General features: G+C 43.4%; 1 protein-coding gene across 2 annotated transcripts in view; it reads right to left on the bottom strand.

Annotated features, from left to right (window-relative positions):
* The window catches only part of ARMC10 (armadillo repeat containing 10), a 52,678-nt gene that overhangs the window by 2,075 nt on the left and 27,854 nt on the right, over positions 1–22,749 (bottom strand). The window contains exons 2-6 of one of the 2 annotated variants that reach the window (XM_056573496.1): positions 16,632–16,786; positions 15,420–15,554; positions 13,256–13,432; positions 11,302–11,373; positions 7,580–7,691 (exon numbers count right to left, since the gene is read on the bottom strand). In XM_056573496.1, coding sequence (XP_056429471.1) covers positions 7,580–7,691; positions 11,302–11,373; positions 13,256–13,432; positions 15,420–15,554; positions 16,632–16,786 — 651 coding nt within the window. The remainder of the gene's footprint in view (positions 1–7,579; positions 7,692–11,301; positions 11,374–13,255; positions 13,433–15,419; positions 15,555–16,631; positions 16,787–22,749) is intronic. The other variant, XM_056573495.1, reaches the window with a different exon arrangement.

Genomic DNA, 22,749 nt, shown 5'->3' with positions numbered 1-22,749 from the left:
TGTGACACCATTTTGGAAATTACACCCCTCAAAGAACATAACAAGAGTTAGTGAGTACTTACACTTCATAGGTTTTTTGAACAGTGGGACGTAAATTTGAAAAATGTGATTTTTAACACTAATGATAGTGTTACCCCAAATTTTTATTTTCACATGGGGTAATAGGGGAAAATTGACCCCAGAATTTGTAGTGCAAACTTTGCCTGAGAAAGAAAATACCCCATATGTGCATGTAAAGTGCTCTGCAGGTGCACTGCAATGCTCAAAATAGAAGGAGCGCCATTGGGCTTTTGGAGAGAGAAGTTTGTTGGAATTGAAGTCGGGGGCCGTGTGCGTTTACAAAGCCTCCATTGTGCAAGAACAGCAGAACACCGCCCCCCCCCCAGGACACCATTTTAGAAACTACACTCCTCAAGGAAGGTAACAAGGGTTACAGTGAGTACTTACACCTCACAGGTTTTTCGAACAGTAGGCGCTGTAAAAGTGAAAAATTAGATTTAACACTGAATTGCTTGTATAACCCAAATTTTTTTAGTTTCACAAGTAGTTATAATTAAAAAAAAATTAAAAAAAAAAAAAAGCTCCACAAAATGTGTAGCCCAATTTCTCCAGAATAAGGAAATACCCCATATATGGCTGTAAAGTACTCTGCAGATGCAAAACAGGGCTTAGGAGTGAGACCGCACCAATGAGAGTTGGGGCCTAAAGTGGTGTTTTGCACTGCAATGCCAGAGGTTCAGACATAACATTAGACAAAAAAAAAAAAAAAGACAATGTGACCACAATTTTGAAACTACACCCTTCAAGGAAGGTAACAAGGGGTACAGTGAGTACTTACACTTCACAGGTTTTTTGAACAGTTGGCCATAAAAAGAAAAAATTACATTTTTTTTTCTACACTAAAATTCAGGGGTTACTCAATTTTTAACATTTTCACAAGGGGTAATGTTGTTACAAGGGGTAATTGGGTTACAAGTTTTTGAGGGATTTTTCTCCCGATTATGGAAATACAGCCACATATGGGGTAACATGCTGGGTGGGTGCACAACAAGGCTCAGAAGTCATACAGGTCTGTTTGCATTTGAGGCCTATGGTATATCAGCAGCTGACGGTTACATACATTCAGAGGAAAATACAAAAATGAAACAACCACATGTGACACCATTACAGAATCTACCCACCTGAGGAATGGGTATAGGGGTAAAGAGGACATTTTGAACGTACAGGGGTTTCCAAAATTTATTTTCCAGGAATGGATGAAGCTTTTGCAAATTGCAATTTTCAAGCTATGCTCTGCTTCATCATTCTGGGAACAACTAACATGTGACTCCGAATTGTCGCCTGGAAATACGACAGAGCGAGAACTCTTCGCATTTGAGGTCGATGTATCTTACAGACCTAACAGTTACATACATTCAGAGGAAAATACAAGGAAGGAACACCCACATGTGAGCTTATTACAAACAGTACACCCCCTAGGGAAGGTGTATAGGGATGAAGTGGACATTTGGAACAGGCTGATGTTCCCCAAATTTATTTTCCAGGAATGGATGAAGTGTAGTTTGGGAAAGATGAAAAATGCTATTTTATTACTGATATTTTCAGGACCTAGAGTATAGCCAAAAGTAAAAAAAAAAAAAATGATGCCCGCCCCAAACCCTATGCTTTGAATAATCAGACTGGGAATGTGATGTGTGTGGCCATCCCTATTCTGTTACCTCAAGTGCAAACCCCTAATGCTGTTGACTGTGTCCCATGACCCGCAAAAAAAAAAATATTATATATATAATTTATTTTTTATAATATATATATATTATTTTTTTTATTTATTTATTTATTTATTAATAAAATGATATATTTATTTTATCAGGGGTATTGGGAAGGAGGCTTTTTTTTTTTTTGGGGGGGGGGGTGGGGTTAAAATTCGGAAGACAATGGACTCTGGACTGGTACATTGGAGTAGAATTCTGGGGAATTAAAATTAGGGAAAAGGTTAAAAAAAAAAATTAGTACTCCATAGCAGTGTGATACTCCCTGAAGCAATCTCTAATGCAGAGGCCCGGATGATCGGGGCAAGTGTCACATTGATTGGTGGGGTCCTTCTGTATACCCCCCCCCCTCCTGTGACACACATTGCATTTTTTCTGGGATCGTCCCTTCTTTCCAGGGGGCCCATGGTTCCAGAGGTGCTCTGGCCAGCTCTTTAGCGGGCACCAAAGATTAGGGTCTTTAGAACTTCCTCTTGGAACTGGAGGAATGTCCCTTTTTTGCCAGCGTACTGGGACCGTACAAAAGAGTTATCCACGTAAAGGTGGTAACTAGAGATGAGCGAACTTACAGTAAATTTCGCGAACTTCGCGGCTCGGCAGTTGATGACTTTTCCTGCATAAATTAGTTCAGCTTTCCGGTGGGCTGGAAAAGGTGGATACAGTCCTAGGAGACTCTTTCCTAGGAATGTATCCACCTTTTTTCAGCCCACCGGAGCACCTGAAGGCTGAACTAATTTACGCAGGAAAAGTCATCAACTGCCGAGCCGAGAAGTTCGTGACGAATCGAATTTACTGTAAGTTCGCTCATCTCTAGTGGTAACCCTTATCCAGCAATGGGTGCAAAAGGTCCCAAACGATTTTCCCGCTAACACCCAGAGTGGGGGAACATTCTGGGGGTTCAATACGGCAATCTCGTCCCTCGTACACGTATAGACTTTGCAAGAGTAACTCAGGGTACACTTGCAAGTTTATAATCTTCACACATACCTTTTTGATCAAAAAGGTATACTAACAACCTGTTCATGTTTGAATTTATGCTGAGAAGCAAGTAGATCAAAATACATATTGTTGATGTGCAGCTGTGTCTTTCTCTCTATTTTGTTTTACAATTGTAGTCTGTCCCCTCTTTCATAGCCAGCACTCTGCTCCACCCATTAGGCCCAGGTGTTTTTAATTGGCAGCAGACTGCATAAAAGTTTCCCCGTAGCATTCTCCCAGCCTTCTGGCAGGAAGCACTTGGTAGGTATTCACATTGGTGTGGTTGCACTGCGGTGGTCATTGTTACTGTGATGCTTTGTCTGTGGGATGGTGTGGACTGGAGCCAGGGGCTTGGTCAGGCAGCAGCGGGGCTGCTTGGCCACTGGGTCGCTCCCCCTGTGGGCATGGTGTTGCGGTGGTTGTGGCCGCCCCCGGCGCTACGCCAATGTTGGGTTAGGGACCCACTCTAAATAGGTGGCCTTGACATGGCGAATGTGCTTGTACTTCAAAATCAAGATGTATACTAACAAACTGTTAGTGTTTGAATTCATGATGAGAAGCAAGTAGATCAAAATATATATTGTGGATTCGTGGCTTTGTTTTTCTTTTTTCTCTATTTTTGTTTCACACCATACCTTGTTCACTTAGTGGAAATGTACTGGCGGAAGATGAGTGTCCCCTTAAAGCTGATGAGAGACTCCTCAATAGAGACCTCCCTTCCAGGGACATAGGCCTCCTAAAATTTGGCCCCAAAGCGATTGATGACCAGCCTGATTTTATATAGGCGGTCATATGCGGGATCACTTCGGGGGGGTTTGACACGCCACATTATCAGCATAATTGAAACATTTCCGAATGGCCTCAAACCGGGGACTTGTCATGGTCATACTGTAGAGTGGGGTCTGGTAGAGGATGTCCCCACTCCAGTATTGCCTGACAGTGTTTTTTTAACTAGGCCCATATGCAGCACGAGGCACCAAAATGTCCTAATTTCGGCTGCATTAACTGGGAACCAGCCACTAGATGATGAGGAAGATAATAAAATGTGGGGTCTTCCTCGCCCTCACTGGTGTTTATCTAATCAGTGGTGTGCGCACTGATTAGCACTTGGTGGCAGCAGGGGGCGCAGAAGTCAGTGGGGGGTCTGGCCACTCAGCCCAGAACAGTGACTGGTGGCACATACCCCACACAAAAACCCGAAAAATAAAATAAAAAACCCCCAAAAAGCCCCCGCCTGAACAAAAAAATAAAAATAAAAACTCAGTGATGAATCACTGACAGCGGTGGGGCAGACCCCAGACAGAGGTACGGTCTGTCCACACAGCACTGGCCTGCTGCTTGTGGCATGGACCGCCTATAGGTGCAAAAAATTTTAATAAATAAAGTATTTATTTATAATCTTAACTAGGGATGCACCGATATATCGGCGGCCGATATATCGGCCGAAAATAGCTACTCGTGGGGGGTCCGGCCGCACCACCTGGGGGGTGCGCTCTCCGGAATAGGAATACTTCTTTTTATGTGCCCGGGCCGGCTCCCGTGTGTGGCTGCAGGCGGGGGCCGACCAGAGCATATAAAACCTAATACTGTATACTAAAAACCAGGGGGCCTCCAGCTGTTGTGAAACTACAACTCCCAGCATACCCGGACCGGCAAAGTCTGTCCGGGCATGCTGGGAGTAGTAGTTTCACAACAGCTGGAGGCCCCCTGGTTTTTAGTATACAGTATTAGGTTTTATATGCTCTGGTCGGCCCCTGCCTGCAGCCACACATGGGAGCCGGCCCGGGCACATAAAAAGAAGTATTCCTATCCCGGACATCCCTGTGTCCCGAAAAATCTTTTCGGGACATAAGGATGTCCGCCGGTCACTCACCATTCCCCGGCGTCCTCCTGCGATGCTCCTTCGGTCCCTTGCTTCTCCGCCTCTATGGTCGTACGCACGGGACGTCACTGACGTCCCGTGCGTACAACCATAGAGACGCAGGAGGACCGCAGATCGTCGCAGGAGAACGCGCGCTGGCCGGGGCCTGGTAAGTGACCGGCGGCGCGTCATCTTCTTGAGTGTTCCGGTCACCGCTCCTCCGGTCCCGGCACCTACTGCTATGGTCCATAGGCCATAGAAATAGATTTAACCCCGGGCCGGAGGAGCGGTGACCGGAACACTGTGGGGGCAGCAGTACAGACATACAGCCTCCAGCCATACACTGTATATGGCTGGAAGCTGTATGTCTGTGGGGTGGAGGGAAGCTGCCTACTATTGTGGGGGAACTGCTGACCTAATGTGGGGGGGAGCTGCCTAATATTGTTGGGGGGGGAGCTGCCTAATATTGTTGGGGTGGAGCTGCCTACAAATGTGGGGGGGGGGGAGCTGCCTAATATTGTTTGGGGAACCTGCCTACTATTGTGGGGGAACTGCTGACCTAATGTGGGGGGGGGGGAGCTGCCTACAATTGTGGGTGGAGCTGCCTAATATTGTTGGGGGTGGGGGAGCTGCCTAATATTGTTGGGGGGAGCTGCCTACTATTGTGGGGGAACCTGCCTACTATTGTGGGGGAACTGCTGACCTAATGTGGGGGGGAGCTGCCTAATATTGTTGGGGGGGAGCTGCCTAATATTGTTGGGGGGGAGCTGCCTACAAATGTGGGGGGGAGCTGCCTAATATTGTTTGGGGAACCTGCCTACTATTGTGGGGGAACTGCTGACCTAATGTGGGGGGTGGGGGAGCTGCCTACTATTGTGGGGGAGCTGCCTACTATTGTGGGGGAGCTGCCTACTATTGTGGGGGAATTCCCGACCTAATGTGGGGGAGCTGGCAATCTAATGTGGGGGAATCTAATCTAATGAGCGGAGCGCTGCATTTTACCAGAAGACGGGGAGAAGTCATTTTCGGTATCTGTTTCGGCCGGACATTTTTTTTTTTTATTTCGGTTTCGTTTCGGTTCTGAAATTTCCATTTCGGTGCACCTATAATCTTAACTGTCCCTAATCTCTGATGTGGGCACAAAAAAATAAATAAATAAAAAAAAAATAAAAAAAATAAACTGTGCCAAGGGGCACTTTTCTTTCTCTGAGTGGGGGGGGGGGGGGGGGAAGCAGCACGGGGCTCCGTCCTGCTCACCAGATGAAAAGAAAATGGTGTGCAGAATGGAGTAACATGCTCCTCACCCTCCTCCCCATACTACCGTGATTGGTGCGGTCGCTCTGACCGGCCAATCACAGCTGTCCTAGAGGTGGCAACACTGCCACCTCCCAGTACAGTACAGAGGGTGATTGGTGGTTTATAATACACCACTGATCACCCTTCTTTTCCAGGTAGAAATTGTGGGGCAAAATTGGAGAAAAAAAAAAAAAAGCCATTTTGTACATTTCGGGGGGCTTCAGATTCTACGCACATACGATTAAAATGATACCCAAGTTATACAAGTATGATTTAGTTTTACTTCTGTTAAACAATTATAACTTTTGTTACAAAAATTTGTACATTTAAAAAAAATCCTCTTCTGACCCCTATAACTTTATTTTTCCTTATATGGGGATGTGTAAGGGGTCAATTTTTTTTGCGATGTAATCTATATAGTTTTTATCGGTACCATTTTTGTTTAGATGGGACTTTTTGATAGCTTTCTTTTAGGGTATCCAAAGTGACCTATAAAACGCAATACTGGACTTTTGGATTTTTTTTTTTTTTTTTTATGTATACGCCATTGACTGTACAGTTTAACGTTATATTTTTATAGTTCGGACATTCACGCACAAGACGATACGACATGTTAATGTGAAAAGGGGGTTGATTCAAACTTATTAGAGAAAATTAACATTTATAACTTTTTTTTTTTAACTACCCGTAGAGGACCATAACATGCAATTCTTTGACTGCACACACACTGTTCAACTCTATGCCATAGCATAGCATTGATCATTGTTATCAGTGCTCTGCTCCAGCCTGATATGGCTGATTGGATCTTCAGAGCAACAATAAGGGCCCTCCCGCCGTCCTCTCAGCTGATCGGGACACCGTGGTTTTATCCCGTTGGTACCGATCAGCTCCACTGAGCTGCCGGGACTCTTATCTATATTTTAGAAACTGGGATCTTTGATAGCAGCATCTAAGGCATTAAGGCCGCGTATCACTGCAATCAGCGATTGCTAGCATTAGCCAAGGGTCCTAGCGGCTGATAGCTGCTGGGATCACCCCGCTATGAGGCACGCTCAGCTACTGAGCACGAGTCAGAAGGGGAGTGGGACAAATGCATATAGGTATACCTTTCGCCCTTAACATTTAACTTTTTTTGGTCCCCTAAAATCCTATTGTAAATCATTAGATGCCTGACACAGATCAGTGTAATGCTATTGCATTACATTGATCTAGGTTTTTGGCGCTCGATTGCTGGCAAATGAAACCTGCAGTTGTTACCAAGCCAGGGACGACACAGAGGGACACTTAAGGCCTCGGGCTTCCCCAGCAATCCATTGGCACCCTGTAATGTAATCACCCCGCCGATGGCACCACTGGACACTAGGGAAAACCGGTATTTAATGTTTAAATGCAGTGATCACTATTGATCACAACATTATACCATTTAAATGATGGGCATCGGAGAGGTCTCTGATGTCACCTGATAGCACCTGGCATCTGCTGGTTGTGACACAGGCCACTGTCATGTTCCCATCACCTGGGGAAGGGGTTAAACAAGCACTGCCGGCATTTTTATCCCGTGGCCACCTCCATGATATACATAATGTGGACCATAGTATTGGGACACCTCTAAAACACAGAATTCTGGTGTTTCATTCAGTCCCATTACCACAGTAGTATAAAATCCAGCACCTACCAACATTTGTGAAAACATGAATTCCAGCATAGCACTGTAATCTGATGCAACACGCCAGTTTGTTGAATATCTTCCATGAAGTAAGAATGCTGTTACTGAAAAGTGGAAGCATCTAGGAAAAAAGAGCAACTCAGCTACAAAAGGGGCAGACCACCTGCTTAAGGGTGGGTTCACACTATTTTTAGAACATACAGGGAACGGTATACCGCGGTTTTAGGTCCGGTCAGAAAACCGGATACGGGGCAAAAATGAGCCGACCGGAGTCATTATCTGACTCCTATCGGCTCATTCAGATGAATGAGATGGGGTCGGGGGCCAGCTGGCATACAGGAGTGCCCGGTTTCACTCCTGCAAGATGGATCCAGTACCCGTATGTCCAAAACATAGTGTGAACCCACCCTTACTGTATTGTGTCAACTGTAAAGTGTGGTGAAGGAGGAAAATGCTACACACTTATTTCCAGTTAAGAGAAATCCTAATAAATAGCATACCAAGACATTTTGGACAATTGTATGCTTTTCATAGTTGTAGGAACAGTTTGGGAAAAGCAATGGTCTTTCTGTTCAAGTATGATTGTGCCCCAGTACACACAAAGCAAGCAGTTGAAATCCCCACTCTGCCCGTCCCTGGATGTCAGGCAGAGCGGTGTGGGGGGGGGGAGATATGGCGGCGATTACCAGAGTCCACGAGGAAGAGGCAGCGGAACAGTTGATCGCAGCGGGATCGGCGTAGGCAGCGGCGGGATCGGTGGCAGAGCAGCGGTGAAGGCAGCAGTAAAGATCCGTGGTAAGTGACCTTCACGGCTGCCTTCTAGGAGTTGCCAAACTACAACTCCCAGCATGCCCAGAGCCAAAGGCTGTCTGGGCATGCTGGGAGTTGTAGTTTTGCAACATCTGGAGGGCCACAGTTTGGAGACCACTATACAGTGGTGCCCAAGCTGTAGCCCTACAGATGTTAAAAAACTCCAACTCCAAGCATACTCAGACTGTCCAGGCATGTTAGGAGTTGTAGTTCTGTAACATCTGGCCCTTCTACTGGTTGCAGAACTACAACTCTCAGCATGTCTGGATGTAGTTTTTCAACATCTTGAAGAGCACAGTTTGGACACCACTATACAGTCGTGTCCAAACTGTAGCACTTCAGATGTTGCAAAACTACAACTTCAAGCATGCCCAGACTGCCTAGGCATGCTGGGAGTTTTAGATTGGCAACATGTGGTTCTTCAGATGTTGCTGAACTACAACTCCCAGCATGCCTAGGCAGTCTGAGCATGCTTGGAGTTGTAGTTTTGCAACATCTGGAGGGCTACAGTTTGGACACCACTACACAGTGGTCTCCAAACTGGTCTCCTCCAGTTGCTGTCTGGGCATGCTGGGAGCGGTAGTTTTGCAACAACTGGAGGCACACTGGTTGGGAAACATTGTCAGTTTCCTAACTCAGTGTTTCCCAACCCGTGTGCCTCAAGCTGTTGCAAAACTATAACTCCCAGCATGCACTGACAGACCATGCATGCTGGGAGTTGTAATTTTGCAACAGCTGGAGGCACACGGGTTGGGAAACAATAAGTTAAGTACTCAAATGTTTTGCAACCAGTGTGCCTGCAGCTGTTGCATAACTGCAACCCCCAGCATGCACGGACAGCCAAAGGGCATGCTGGGAGTTGTAGTTTTGCAATAGCTGGAGGTTTGCCCGCCCCACCATTTTTTTCTTTATTTTATTTTTTTTCTTTACACTAACATGCTGGCATTGCCCCATACTTTATTTTCACAAGTAGTAAAAAAAAATAAAAAATAAAAAAAATAAAAAAAAATAATTTGTAACACAATTTCTTTCGAGTACGGAAATACCCCATATGTGGACGTAAAATACTCTGTGGGTGAACAACAAGGCTCAGGAGTGAGAGCGCCATGTACATTTGAGGTGATTTGCACGGGGTGGCTGATTGTTACAGCGGTTCTGACATAAACGCAATAAATACCCACATGTGATGCCATTTTGGAAACTACACCCCTCACGGAGCGTAACAAGGGGTATAGGGAGCCTTAACACCCTACAGGTGTTTGAAGAATTTTCGTTAAAGTTGGACGTGAAAATGAAATATATATTTATTTTTTTCCCACTAAAATGCTGGTGTTTTCCCAAATTTTTAACTTTCACAAGTGGTAATAGGAACCCACCCCCCCCCCCCCCCCCCCCCCCCCCGCCCAAAAAAAAAAAAAAAAATGTAACCTCACTTCTCACGAGTATGGAAATGCCCCATAAGTGGATATAAAGTGCTCTGCATGCGCACTACAATGCTCAGAAGAGAAGGAGAGCCATTGGGCTTTTGGAGAGAGAATGTGTCTGGTACCATGGGGGCTTCCTAAATGCAACATGGCCCCCAAAAACCATGACAGTAAAATTTGTTTTAAAAAATCCCACAGTTGCTCTTTCCCTCTTGAGCCATGTTGCGAGCCCGCAGAGAACTTTATGCCAACATATGAGGTCTTTCCATACTCGAGAGAAATTAGGCTACAAATTATGGGGGACTTTTTCTCCTTATACTACTTTTAAAAATGAAAAAAAAAAATTGGGCTACAAGAACATGTTAGTGTAAAAAAATTGAGATTTTGATTTTTCTCCTACACTTTGCTGCCATTCTTGGGAAAAACCTAAAGGATTAACAAACTTTCTGAATGTCACTTTGAGGGGTGCAGATTCTATAATGGGGCATTTCTCACCCTCAAATCCACTTGAAACCTTACTGGTCCCTGAAAAATTCAGATGTTTAAATTTTTGTGAAAATTTTGAAAATTGCTGCTATACTTTGAAGCCCTCTAATGTCATCAAAAAGTAAGAACATGTCAACTTATTGATGCCAATATAAAGTAGACCTATTGTATTTGTGAATATACAATATAAAATTTATTTGGAATATCCATTTTCCTTACAAGCAGAAAGTTTCAAAGTTCGAAAAATGCTAAATTTTCTAAATTTTCATAAAATGTGGGGATTTTTCACTAAGAAAGTAACGCCAAAAATTTACCACTATGTTAAAGTAGAATACGTCACGAAAAAACAATCTTGGAATCAGAATAAATGGTAAAAGCATCCCAGACTGTGACAGTGGTCAGAATTGCAAAAAAAGGGTCCTTAAGGGGTTAAATGAACATCTTTGGCATGAACTAGACCAGAGATAGCAAGCCAGGATTTCCCATACAACATCAGCATCTGATCTCACAAATGCTCTTCTGGGTGGATGGGCAAAAATTCCCAGAATCCAAAATCATGGAGAAAGTCTTTTGAGAAGTGGAAGCTGTTAGAACTGCAAAGGGGAACCAATTTCATATTAATGCTTAACCTGTTAACGACCATGGACGTCTATGCTCGTCCATGTGCCGTTAACGGGGTATGACGCAGGCTCCCGACTTAAGCCTGCGTCATACCAGCTGGCCCCCCAGCTGATTCTTGTAGCTGGGGGCCGGCGTTAATAGCAGACATGCGGAGATCGCCGCGGCCGACTATTAACACTTACCCTGTAAAGGAGATTGCAGGGGGCCCCAGCGCTCAGACCACCGCAATCTATAACTTATCCACTATCCACTGAATAGGGGATAAGTTCTGAGCACTACAGATGTCCTTTAAGTATTTGTAAAAATATGTATGAGACAGAGTTACTGCAACCTCTGCTGCAAGTTACACTGTGCAAAAGACAATACAAATATTAAAATTAAACATTTTACCTTACTAGCAAGGAGATGTGTAGTCATCAAAGGATTTGCAGACAGGTTCACAAGAACTTTTAATGTGTGTATCTAATGGGGGGGGACAGAAATATCCAGTTTAAACAAAAAGATTACAGCCCATAACAGGCACCAATATTTTTTTATGAATAAAGATAGATTAGATTAATAGATAGATAGAATTTCTCACATAAAAAGGATTGCAGTAACACATGTTTTGCTATACACGTTTATTCCCTTTGCGTATTGGAACTAAACCAAAAAAGGTAGGGAAAAAAGCAAATTGGACATAATGTCACACCAAACTCCAAAAATGGGCTGGACAAAATTATTGGCATCCATAACTTAATATTTGATTGCACCACCTTTGGAAAAAAGATTACTGATCAGTTGCTTCCTATAACCATTAATAAGCTTCTTACACCTCTCAGCCGGAATGTTGGACCACTCTTCCTTTACAAACTGCTCCAGGTCTCTCTTATTGACTGGCCACTAAAGATGAGCGAACTTACAGTAAATTTGATTCGTCACAAACTTCTCGGCTCGGCAGTTGATGGCTTATCCTGCATAAATGAGTTCAGCTTTCAGGTGCTCCGGTGGGCTAGAAAAGGTGGATACAGTCCTAGGAAAGAGTCTCCTAGGACTGTATCCACCTTTTCCAGCCCACGGGAGCACCTGAAAGCTGAACTCATTTATGCAGGATAAGGCATCAACTGCCGAGCCGAGAAGTTCGTGACTAATCGAATTTACTGTAAGTTCACTCATCTCTACTGGCCACTTCAGAACTCTCCAGCGCTTTGTCGCCATCCATTTCTGGGTGCTTTTTGACGTATGTTTGGGGTCAATGTCCTGCTGGAAGACCCAAGATCTCAGACACAAACCCAGCTTTCTGACACTGGGCTGTACAGTGCGACCCAAAATCCGTTGGTAATCCTCAGATTTCATGATACCTTGCACACATTCAAGGCACCCAGTGCTTGAGGCAGCAAGATAACCCCAAAACATCATTGAACCTCCACCATATGTCACTGTAGGTATTGTGTTCTTTTCTTTGTAGGCCTCATTCTGTTTTGGGTAACCAGTAGAATAATGTGCTTTACCAAAAAGCTCTATCTTGGTCTAATCTGTCCACAAGATGTTTTCCCAGAAGGATTTTTGCTTACTCAAGTTCATTTTGGCAAAATGTAGTCTTGCTTTTTTTTGTCTGTGTCAGCAGTGGGGTCCTCCTGGGTCTCCTGCCATAGCGTTTCATTTAATTTAAATGTTGACGGATAGTTAGCGCTGACACTGATGCTCCCTGAGCCTGCAGGACAGCTTGAATATCTTTGGACTTGTTTGGGGCTGCTTATCCACCATAGGGTACTATCCTGCCTTAACACCTTTCATCAATTTTTCTCTTCCCTCCACGTCCAGGGAGATTAGCTACAGTGCCATGGGTTGCAAACTTCTAGATAATGTTGTGCACTGTGGACAAAGACAAATATAGGTCTCTGGAGATGGACTTGTAACCTTGAGATTGTTGATATTTGTCCACAATTTTGGTTCTCAAGTCCTCAGGCAGTTCTCTTCTCTTTCTGTTGACCATGCTTAGTGTGGCACACACAGGCACACAATGCAAAGACTAAGTGAACTTCTCTCCTTTTTATCGGCTTTCGGGTGTGATTTTTATATTGCCCACACCTGTTACCCGCCTCAGGTGAGTTTTAAGTAGAATCACATGCTTGAAACAATCTTATTTTTCCACAATTTTGAAAGGGTGCCAATAATTTTGTCCAGCCCATTTTTGGAGTTTGGTGTGACTAATGTCCAATTTGCTTTTTTTCCCTGCCTTTTTTTGGTTTAGTTCCAAAATTTAAGGGGTGTCAACATTTATGGCCCGGACTGTGTGTGTGTATATATGGGTGTTAGATCTATCTATCTATCTAAATATATATACAATGAAGGTTAGACATACCTTGGTGGTGTAATTTCCTTCCTTCAATAAACCTAGTAGACTAGGAATAGAATCTTCCATCTTTTTATGGTAGTTATTGGTGATCGACATGTTAACTACCAGTCTTAGGCCAGCTAGCTGGACTTCAGAGTTTAATGTAGATTCCTTAATATCCTTCAATATGTCATTTAGAAAAGCCTATAAGTCAAAAATAAACAGACTGAAGCAATGTTTGTCCCATCGTATGTTATCCCCTATGCAAAGGATTATGTGAGAATAGAGTAACTGTTCACACATGCAACTGTCACTCTATTCATTCTCTATGAAAGCTCAATGAGCTAGCCAAGCACTGTACTCAGCTATATCCAGCAGCTGCCATAGAGAGAGTGGTGGTGAGTATACATGGCTGACACTCCTTTCTAACAAGAGACCCAATCCCCAATTTTTAGATTGTAGGGGGCCTGCCATTAGGATCTCTCACAATTGACCTCTTAAAAAGGACCAGGCCAATTCTCATTTTTTGCACTTATGATTTTTAGAAGGGGAGGAGGAAAAAACAAAACTCCCAACTCAATTTTGCACCTACAGACCCACATAGAGGCTTGTTTTTTTGCGTCAACAATTGTACTTTGTATTGACAAATAAATAGATAGCTGTCACGCCCCCTCCCATAGGCTTGCATTGAGGGGCGGAGTGTGATGTCGCACGGGGGCAGAGGCGTGACGTCACACGCCGTCGACCCTGTGGTTGCCGGTAATCAGACCAGGAGTGAACACGCTCCGGGGACTGATTATAAACGGGGTGCCGCGTGCAAGATCACGGGGGTCCCCAGCGGCGGGACTCCCGTGATCAGGCATCTTATCCCCTATCCTTTGGATAGAGGATAAGATGTCCAAGCACCAGAGAACCCTTTTAACAAGGCATAAACATGCCCTCCCACAACAGGGGGGAGCCCCTTGGACTCCTCCCAGGACACCTGTATCTATAGTAAAGTTCTAAGACCACCTCTGAATATAGATCCAAATAACAAATATATCTGTATATCTATACAGTCTGTATCTGTATATCTATATCACAAAAACTGTCAAGTACAAATATATAGTATACAACCTGATCCACAGATATGACAGACAGGAAGCTGGGAAATGCAAGAACCAGAGGTAGTGCAGTAAAAAAAAAAAAAAAAAAAAAAAAAAAAAAATCCCTGTACAGGTGTCCTCCTGAACCCCACGCATTCTGTCACCTACTGGTGACTTCCTCAGGAACAGAAAACTACTGAGGCAGAGAGGGATGTGCATCCTTTTTATACTCTAGGCTTCCTGTCCCTGGAGGAGGAGTCCATCTCTCAGGTTGCTGTCGTGACAGCCAGCAACAATCTGCCAGGGCCATGCCTTATATCATGTACATCAGCGCTAGGACTGCTTTGTGATTGACACACAGGTCCTCAGCACATGCGCCCTGCATCTCTGCTCCTTGAGCACAGCAAGATTTATTGGTTGATAAAGTGCATAAAACTCTGCTTACAGTTCCTCCATGCACTGGGCAAGTTGTATTTGTGACAGTGCTACTTATGGATGCACAGACAGCACTGGCTACTGATGGCTCCAGACAAAGCGCACCTGTGTAACGCTGAGACATCGGTAGCAAGCACTGTCACAGCATTACATATGCTTACATAGTAGCCATCACTGTGGCAAACACAACTCGCCCTGTGTAACGCTAAGATAGCGCTGGCTACTGAGGACCTGTATAATACTGTGACAGCACTTGCTACTGATGTCTCAGCATTACACAGGCATGCTGTCCGGGATACATAAGTAGTGCTTTCACAAATACAACTTGCCCGGTGCATGGAGGAAATGTAGGCAGAGTTTTATACACTTTATTAACCAATATAAGAAGTTTTTTACTAAGAAGCAGCCAAAATTATGACTGAATTAAGCTTCTCACCATCTTCCACATACTGGGCTTGGGTTGTGGGGGCCAATAGTCAAGATCACTATCTTCTTGGCCTCTAGAAGCAATTATATTTGAGCACATTTTACATTAACCATTTACAGAATACACAATTCCATAAGATATTGTTTTCTCTCCTTAGTCTAGTAAAGTGCAAAATAAAATGAGTAGTCTGAATCTTCCCATAACAGCAACTAATATTGTAGAATGTTAGCTGAAGGAATCTTACCTGTATTTGTTCCTGGTTTGTTAGGTTCATGCTCAGGTTGTTTAGTGCATTCAGTGCACCTGCTTTTATTTTTGGATTAGAGTGTGAAAGTAAACCTCCAATAATATGAATACCATCAAAATTTCGAATTATATCCTAAAACAGAACAAATCCAAGTAAAATATTAACTACGTACAACAGGTCTGTATATAGTAAGACAGAAACCAATGAGATCCAACATCTACACTATCAGAAAACCACCAAACTCAAAAATGTAATGAAAAGTAGAAAAATCTTTATTGAAAAACAGATATTAAAAAGGGAGGATTCAGAAGCAGTCAGAAAAAAAGTGCAAAGGCCAATACAATATGGTATGCACCTCACCATATATCGCTGCGTAATAATGTGCATATAGTACATGTAAATACATATACAGAAATAGGCTACACAGACATGATTAAAGGTCATGAGGATACAAAATGGATGTGATACAGCAGCTATCAAAGAAATGGTGTGACCAGCTTGAAAACATGGGAAAGAGGTATAGGGGAGACAGTGGCAAAAAGACCCTAGCAACCCGTATATACCATTCTGTCCCCTGGATGGAAATTAAAGAAATACAAGTTTATCACTCCCAGTACAAAGACTTGCTGTTGTACTCACATGTGAATGGACCCGCACTACCCCTACACCGTTTCGCAATCTCACGTCAGTAGTGAGTTTGCAAGGTTGCAAAATGGTGTAGGGGTAGTGCGGGGCCGGGGTCCGGGCCATCCATCGTTCCTGTAGTGTCCGGGGGCATTCCGGGTGAAGAGTGAACCGGTCCGGGCTGTCCTTCTCCCACGGTCTTCTTCTCCACTCCGGGCAGGCTCCGGCCTAGTACGCTGCATAGACGCCGTGACGTCAGGTGCAGCGTACTAGGCCGGAGCCCGCCTGGAGTGGAGAAGATGACCGCCGGAGAAGAACAGCCCGGACCGGTTCACCCTCCACCCGGAACGCCCCCGGACAGTACAGGAACGATTGATGGATGGCCCGGACCACCCTGACCAGGTAGGGGGAAGAGAAGCGGTATAAGTTATCGGCTATCTGCCCTAACCTCCACCGATTATCGGTATCGGCCCTAAAAAAACGATATCGGTCGATCCCTAACATATACACTATCTAGGCAAAAGTTCTGCAGGCAGGTGGGTGCTAGATATTTCTTACTTACATGACTTACAGAAAATTACTTACATGATTTACAGAAAATGCTGCAGAGTTACAAAGCGTAACCAAAATCTGCTCTTGAGTTGAAGGAATTGAGCTGCTTGACAGAATCTGAAGTAATTTTTCTAAATGATGAGATTCCAGATCACCAGCAGACTTAGGGCTGTTTTCAGATTGGGCTTCTAAGAAAGGGAAAAAAAATAAAAAATAGTGTACATGAAAAAAAAAAAAAAAAAAATTTAAAATGAAAATCTCCAGAGCTTTCCACCTGTAAAGGGCAATAGAAAGTGGGCTTAGTTTTCATTATAGGTGTACTCCAGAGTACAAAAAAAAAAAGTTTTCTAACCAGAAAAATTACAGAGGTTTGTAAATTACTTCTATTTAAAAATCTTATTTAGAAAAATTCTTGACAGGTACGCTTTTTATGTTGCAGAGTAGCATATTTAGAAGTTCCTAAAATGTATGTTAAAAATTATAATAATAAATTATATTTACATGTTTATTTTCAGTTTGGGACAACCACTACTAGGGTGTCTCTAATGTCCCGGCCTATAGTCTCTTATGGATTTCGGACTCTTGCCGGCCTGGCACGAGTCCGAAATCTCAGACTGCGGCTTGGACACGTGACGAGCACAGTGCTGCTCCCTGCCTTTCAATCAGACAAGCGGGAGCGAGCGCTATGCCCGCAGAAGCTGCGGACATGGCCGGCCGGTGACAGGTGACAGAGCTGTGGAACAAGTTCTCGCTTTCTCCCAGTCGGCCTGCAGCTTCTCCTTGGCCCAGACTCCCTCGGCCAAGTGCAGTGGGGGTGTGGAAGCAGTCCCCCCAGAAGACTTCAGTGACGTAGTGCCTGCTGGGGCATGCCCACATCCTCCTGACAGCAGCTCACTGAATGTGAGCAAGAAGAAAGGTAAGATACAGATCTTTTTAAGGGCAGGGGGGTGTTAGGTGTAGTTAAGGAACACATCCTGAGATCATTTGGAAAAGTTTATTTAGTGACAGGTACTATTTAATCCTTCCAGTGCTTCTAAGCTGTTGTGGCATCTGTCCAAAGCAGGAGTGGTTTCCTATGGGGATTTGCTCCTGCTCCGGACAGTTACTGACAGGGACAGAGGTGGCAGCAGAGAGCACTGTGGTCAGACTGGAAATAACAACTTCCTTTGTAGTATATAGCAGCTGATAAGTTTAGGAAGGATTAAGATTTTTTACAATAACATTTTTTACATATTTTCCCCTGATGAGCAGATCCACTTGATGCAGATATTTGAACACAGAATGGTACCTAAAGGGCCAGCTATAAGAATATCTGGGTGTATTGGAAATACTGCAAGGCTGGTACTTCATCTTCACTTTTTTCTGTTTAAATGTCTGTAGTAGGGCTCCAGCAACGCCATTCTAACCCATGCATATAATTAAAGAGTTTAGAGTAATAGATCTATACTCCATCTCTCACATGACCATTTGTACACAATAGTGAATTTATCTACAAAAAAAGTAATTTACAAATCTATATAAAACTTTCTGGCAAAAGTTGATTGTAAAACATTTTTTTTTTCTATCGGAGTACCCCTTTAAATCACTTCTGCTTTTCTGCCAGTGTGCACTCTGTAGTCTGGTGCATTGGTGAGCTGCTCCTGTCCACCCACTGCTGATTGGCAGCAGCATCACCAGAACAAAACTGCTGCAGGTGACTGACTGTTTGTGGCGTGTCTGTCCGCAAGTCATGTAAATAAGGTTTTTTGGTCCTACAGGCCAAGATCCCAAGTCTCAGCTGGAAGTGTGGGCAGGACAAACAGGGCTCTGTGCAGGCTCCTGACTTTTCAATCAGCCTACTGTGTGAGCCGGGGGCGTGTCACAGAGCCCTGCTTGTCTGCCTATTTGCCCACACTTCCTGTATTTTGTTTCTGCACAAGACAGCATTTTTTCACCCAAAAATATTTTAAACAAATGTAAAGTACAAATATACATAAAATGTTATCTACATTATATAAAAAGGTTTTTGAAAATGACAATGCCCATTCAAGGCTCTGTTCAAATCTGCATCAGACTCCATTAGGGCTGCAACAATTACATAAAATGATAAAATTAGTTAACAGTATTCGCTGTCTATGAATCCAGTCATCAATTCATAGAGCTCCAATTCGTTGTTATGGGAAAATTTGAAAAACTGACCGTCAGCGCTGCACTTGTCTTCTACTGACCGGTATGTGAAAGAGTATCTCAGCCTTATGATGATGTGTAATACTGTCTGGCAAATATGGGGGTATCTCAGCCTGATGATGTGTTGTCGCGATTATTATGGCAGGGGTCCTCCATTAACGTTCCGGTTATTGCGCAGCTAAGGGACCTCCAAATATAGAACCCTTTAATTGTGCTGCTAATGGCACGAGGTCATGATGCCAATATTCTAAAAGCAGAAGAGAAGGCGCTCCATAGGGTAATACCACCGGAGATAGGGGGAGGGGAGAGTGAAATCTAATTTTAACTGCTCACCCTGGGTGGTTGTGTAGCAGCATACACAACAATGGAAAACGCTTGGATACAATGGTCCGTCTGCAGCCCTCCTGGTGTGGATTCCACAACGTGTGCATACAAGAGAAGGCTTCAATAATAAGAGCAGGAGTACACTGGCACTGAACAGACCCAGGACACAGCAAGGTAGGAAGATAAAATCCAATTTAGTCGATGCAACGCGTTTCCCTGCGCAAGCGTAGATTCATCAGGCATTCCTGATGAATCTGCGCTTGCGCAGGGAACAGCGTTGCATCGAATAAATTGGATTTTATCTTCCTACCTTGCTGTGCCCTGGGTCCGTTCAGCGCCAGTGTACTCCTGCTCTTATTATTGAAGCCTTCTCTTGTATGATGCCAATATGGCCCATGACCTATGGTCACCAAAAATTCAAAATAAGTGACCTGATGAATTGCCAAAATATAAATTATGCAATTCATATCTCTGCACGCGACTATTTACCCAGAATTGTTTAGTTCATTGATTAGCGCTTGGCTAATTAATTTTTGATTTTTTTTAAAGGCAACTCAAATTTTTGCAACATCCTAAAACAATAAACAGATTTAAAAATATGCAGATTTATTGGTCAGAATTAATAAACAATGATTAAATGTAAATAGGATTCACCAATCAATATGATCATACTGTACATTAGTAAGCATTATAAGCTAATGTTAGTAATTTACATCTATAAATTCTTAAAGAGATCGGATTATATACGTAGAATATTAAGGAAGCATACTAAGTTTATCTGAGTAGGTACAACTACATTACAGAAAATAATTCATTTTACACAAATGGTTAATCAATATCATATGATATTACACAAAATGATATAAAGGACGGGCCAATCTAATATCTGGATATATTAAGTGGAGGTGACCTGTATGAGCCCTCCAGCCCTACTAACTAACCATACATATCTGGTAGGACATATTTAACCCCTTAAGGACCAGGCCATTTTACACCTTAGGACCAGAGCGTTTTCTGAACATCTGACCACTGTCACTTTAAGCATTAATAACTCTAAGACGCTTTTACCTATCATTCTGATTCCAAGATTGTTTTTTCGTGACATATTCTACTTTATGTTATTGGTAAAATTTTGTCGATACTTGCATCGTTTCTTAGTGAAAAATTCCAAAATTTGATGAAAAAATTGAAAATTTTGCATTTTTCTAACTTTGAAGCTCTCTGCTTGTAAGGAAAATGGATATTCCAAATAATTATTTTTTTTTTTCACATATACAATATGTCCACTTTATGTTTGCATCATAAAATTTACGATTTTTTACTTTTGGAAGACACCAGAGGGCTTCAAAGTTCAGCAGCAATTTTCCAATTTTTCACAAAATTTCCAAAATCACAATTTTTCAGGGACCAGTTCAGGTTTGAAGTGGATTTGAAGGGTCTTCATATTAGAAATACCCCATAAATGACCCCATTATAAAAACTGCACCCCCCAAAGTATTCAAAATGACATTCAGTCAGCGTTTTAACCCTTTAGGTGTTTCACAGGAATAGCAGCAAAGTGAAGGAGAAAATTCACAATCTTCATTTTTTACACTTGCATGTTCTTGTAGACCCAATTTTTGAATTTTTACAAGGGGTAAAAGGAGAAAATGTATACTTATATTTGTAGCCCAATTTCTCTTGAGTAAGCACATACCTCATATGTCTATGTAAAGTGTTCGGCGGGCACAGTAGAGGGCTCAGAAGCGAAGGAGCGACGAGGGGATTTTGGAGAGTACGTTTTTCTGAAATGGTTTTTGGGGGGCATGTTGCATTTAGGAAGCCCCTATGGTGCCAGAACAGGAAAAAATACCCACATGGCATACCATTTTGGAAACTAGACCCCTTGAGGAACGTAACAAGGAATAAAGTGAGCCTTAATACCCCACAGGTGTTTCACGACTTTTGCATATGTAAAAAAATGTTTTAAAAATGTCACTAAAATGTGTGTTTCCACCCAAATTTCACATGTATGCAAGGGTTAATAGCAGAAAATACCCCCCAAAATTTGTAACCCCATCTCTTCTGAGTATGGAGGTACCCCATAAGTTGACCTGAAGTGTACTACGGGCGAACTACAATGCTCAGAAGAGAAGGAGTCATATTTGGCTTTTTGAGAGCAAATTTTGCTCGGGGGCATGTCGCATTTAGGAAGCCCCTATGGTGCCAGGACAGCAAAAAATACCCACATGGCATACCATTTTGGAAACTAGACCCCTTGAGGAACGTAACAAGAAATAAAGTGAGCCTTAATACCCCACAGGGGTTTCACGACTTTTGCATACGTAAAAAAAAAAAATAAATTTTCACTAAAATGTGTGTTTCCCCCCCAAATTTCACATTTTTGCAAGGGTTAATAGCAGAAAATACCCCCCAAAATTTGTAACCCCATCTCTTATGAGTATGAAGGTACCCCATAAATTGACCTGAAGCGCACTACGGGCAAACTACAATGCTCAAGAGAGGGAGTCATATTTGGCTTTTTGAGAGCAAATTTTGCTCGGGGGGCATGTCGCATTTAGGAAGCCCCTATGGTGCCAGGACAGCAAAATAACCCCCACATGGCATACCATTTTGGAAACTAAACCCCTTGAGGAACGTAACAAGGGGTACAGTGAGCATTTACCCCCCACTGGTGTCTGTCAGATCTTTGGAACAGTGGGCTGTACAAAATTTTTAATTTGCGCAGCCCACTGTTCCAAAGATCTGTCAGACACCAGTGGGGGGTAAATTCTCACTGCACCCCTCATTACATTCCGTGAGGGGTGTAGTTTCCGAAATGGGGTCACATGTGAGGTTTTGTTTTTTTTGCGTTTGTCAAAACCGCTGTAACAATCAGCCAGCCCTGTGCAAATCACCTCAAATGTACATGGCGCACTCTCCCTTCTGGGCCTTGTTGTGCGCCCCCAGAGCACTTTGCGCCCACATATGGGGTATCTCCGTAGTCGGGAGAAATTGCATTACAAATTTTGGGGGGCGTTTTTCCCTTTTACCTCTTGTCAAAATGAAAAGTATGGGGCAACACCAGCATGTTAGTGTAAAAAATTTTTTTTTTTACACTAACATGCTGGTGTAGACCCCAACTTCACCTTTTCATGAGGGGTGAAAGGAGAAAAAGCCCCCCAAAATTTGTTAAGAAATTTCTCCCGAGTACGGCGATACCCCATATGTGACCCTAAACTGTTGCCTTGAAATACGACAGGGCTCCAAAGTGAGAGCGCCATGCGCATTTGAGGCCTAAATTAGGGATTTGCATAGGGGTGGACATAGGGGTATTCTACGCGAGTGATTCCCAAACAGGGTGCCTCCAGCTGTTGCAAAACTCCCAGCATGCCTGGACAGTCAACGGCTGTCCGGCAATACTGGGAGTTGTTGTTTTGCAACAGCTGGAGGCTCCATTTTGGAAACAGTGGCGTACCAGACGTTTTTCATTTTTATTGGGGAGGGGGGCTGTGTAGGGGGTATGTGTATATGTAGTGTTTTTTACTTTTTATTTTATTTTGTGGTAGTGTAGTGTAGTGTTTTTAGGGTACAGTCACATGGGCGGGGGATTACAGCGAGTTTGAGCTGCCGCGCAAAATTTGCTGAATCGCAAACTTGCAGCCTGATACTCACTGTAAGC

This window comes from Hyla sarda, chromosome 4 (genome assembly GCF_029499605.1).
Source record: "Hyla sarda isolate aHylSar1 chromosome 4, aHylSar1.hap1, whole genome shotgun sequence".
NCBI classification, from domain to species: Eukaryota; Metazoa; Chordata; class Amphibia; order Anura; family Hylidae; genus Hyla; species Hyla sarda.
This window is presented reverse-complemented; position numbering and strand designations above follow the sequence as displayed.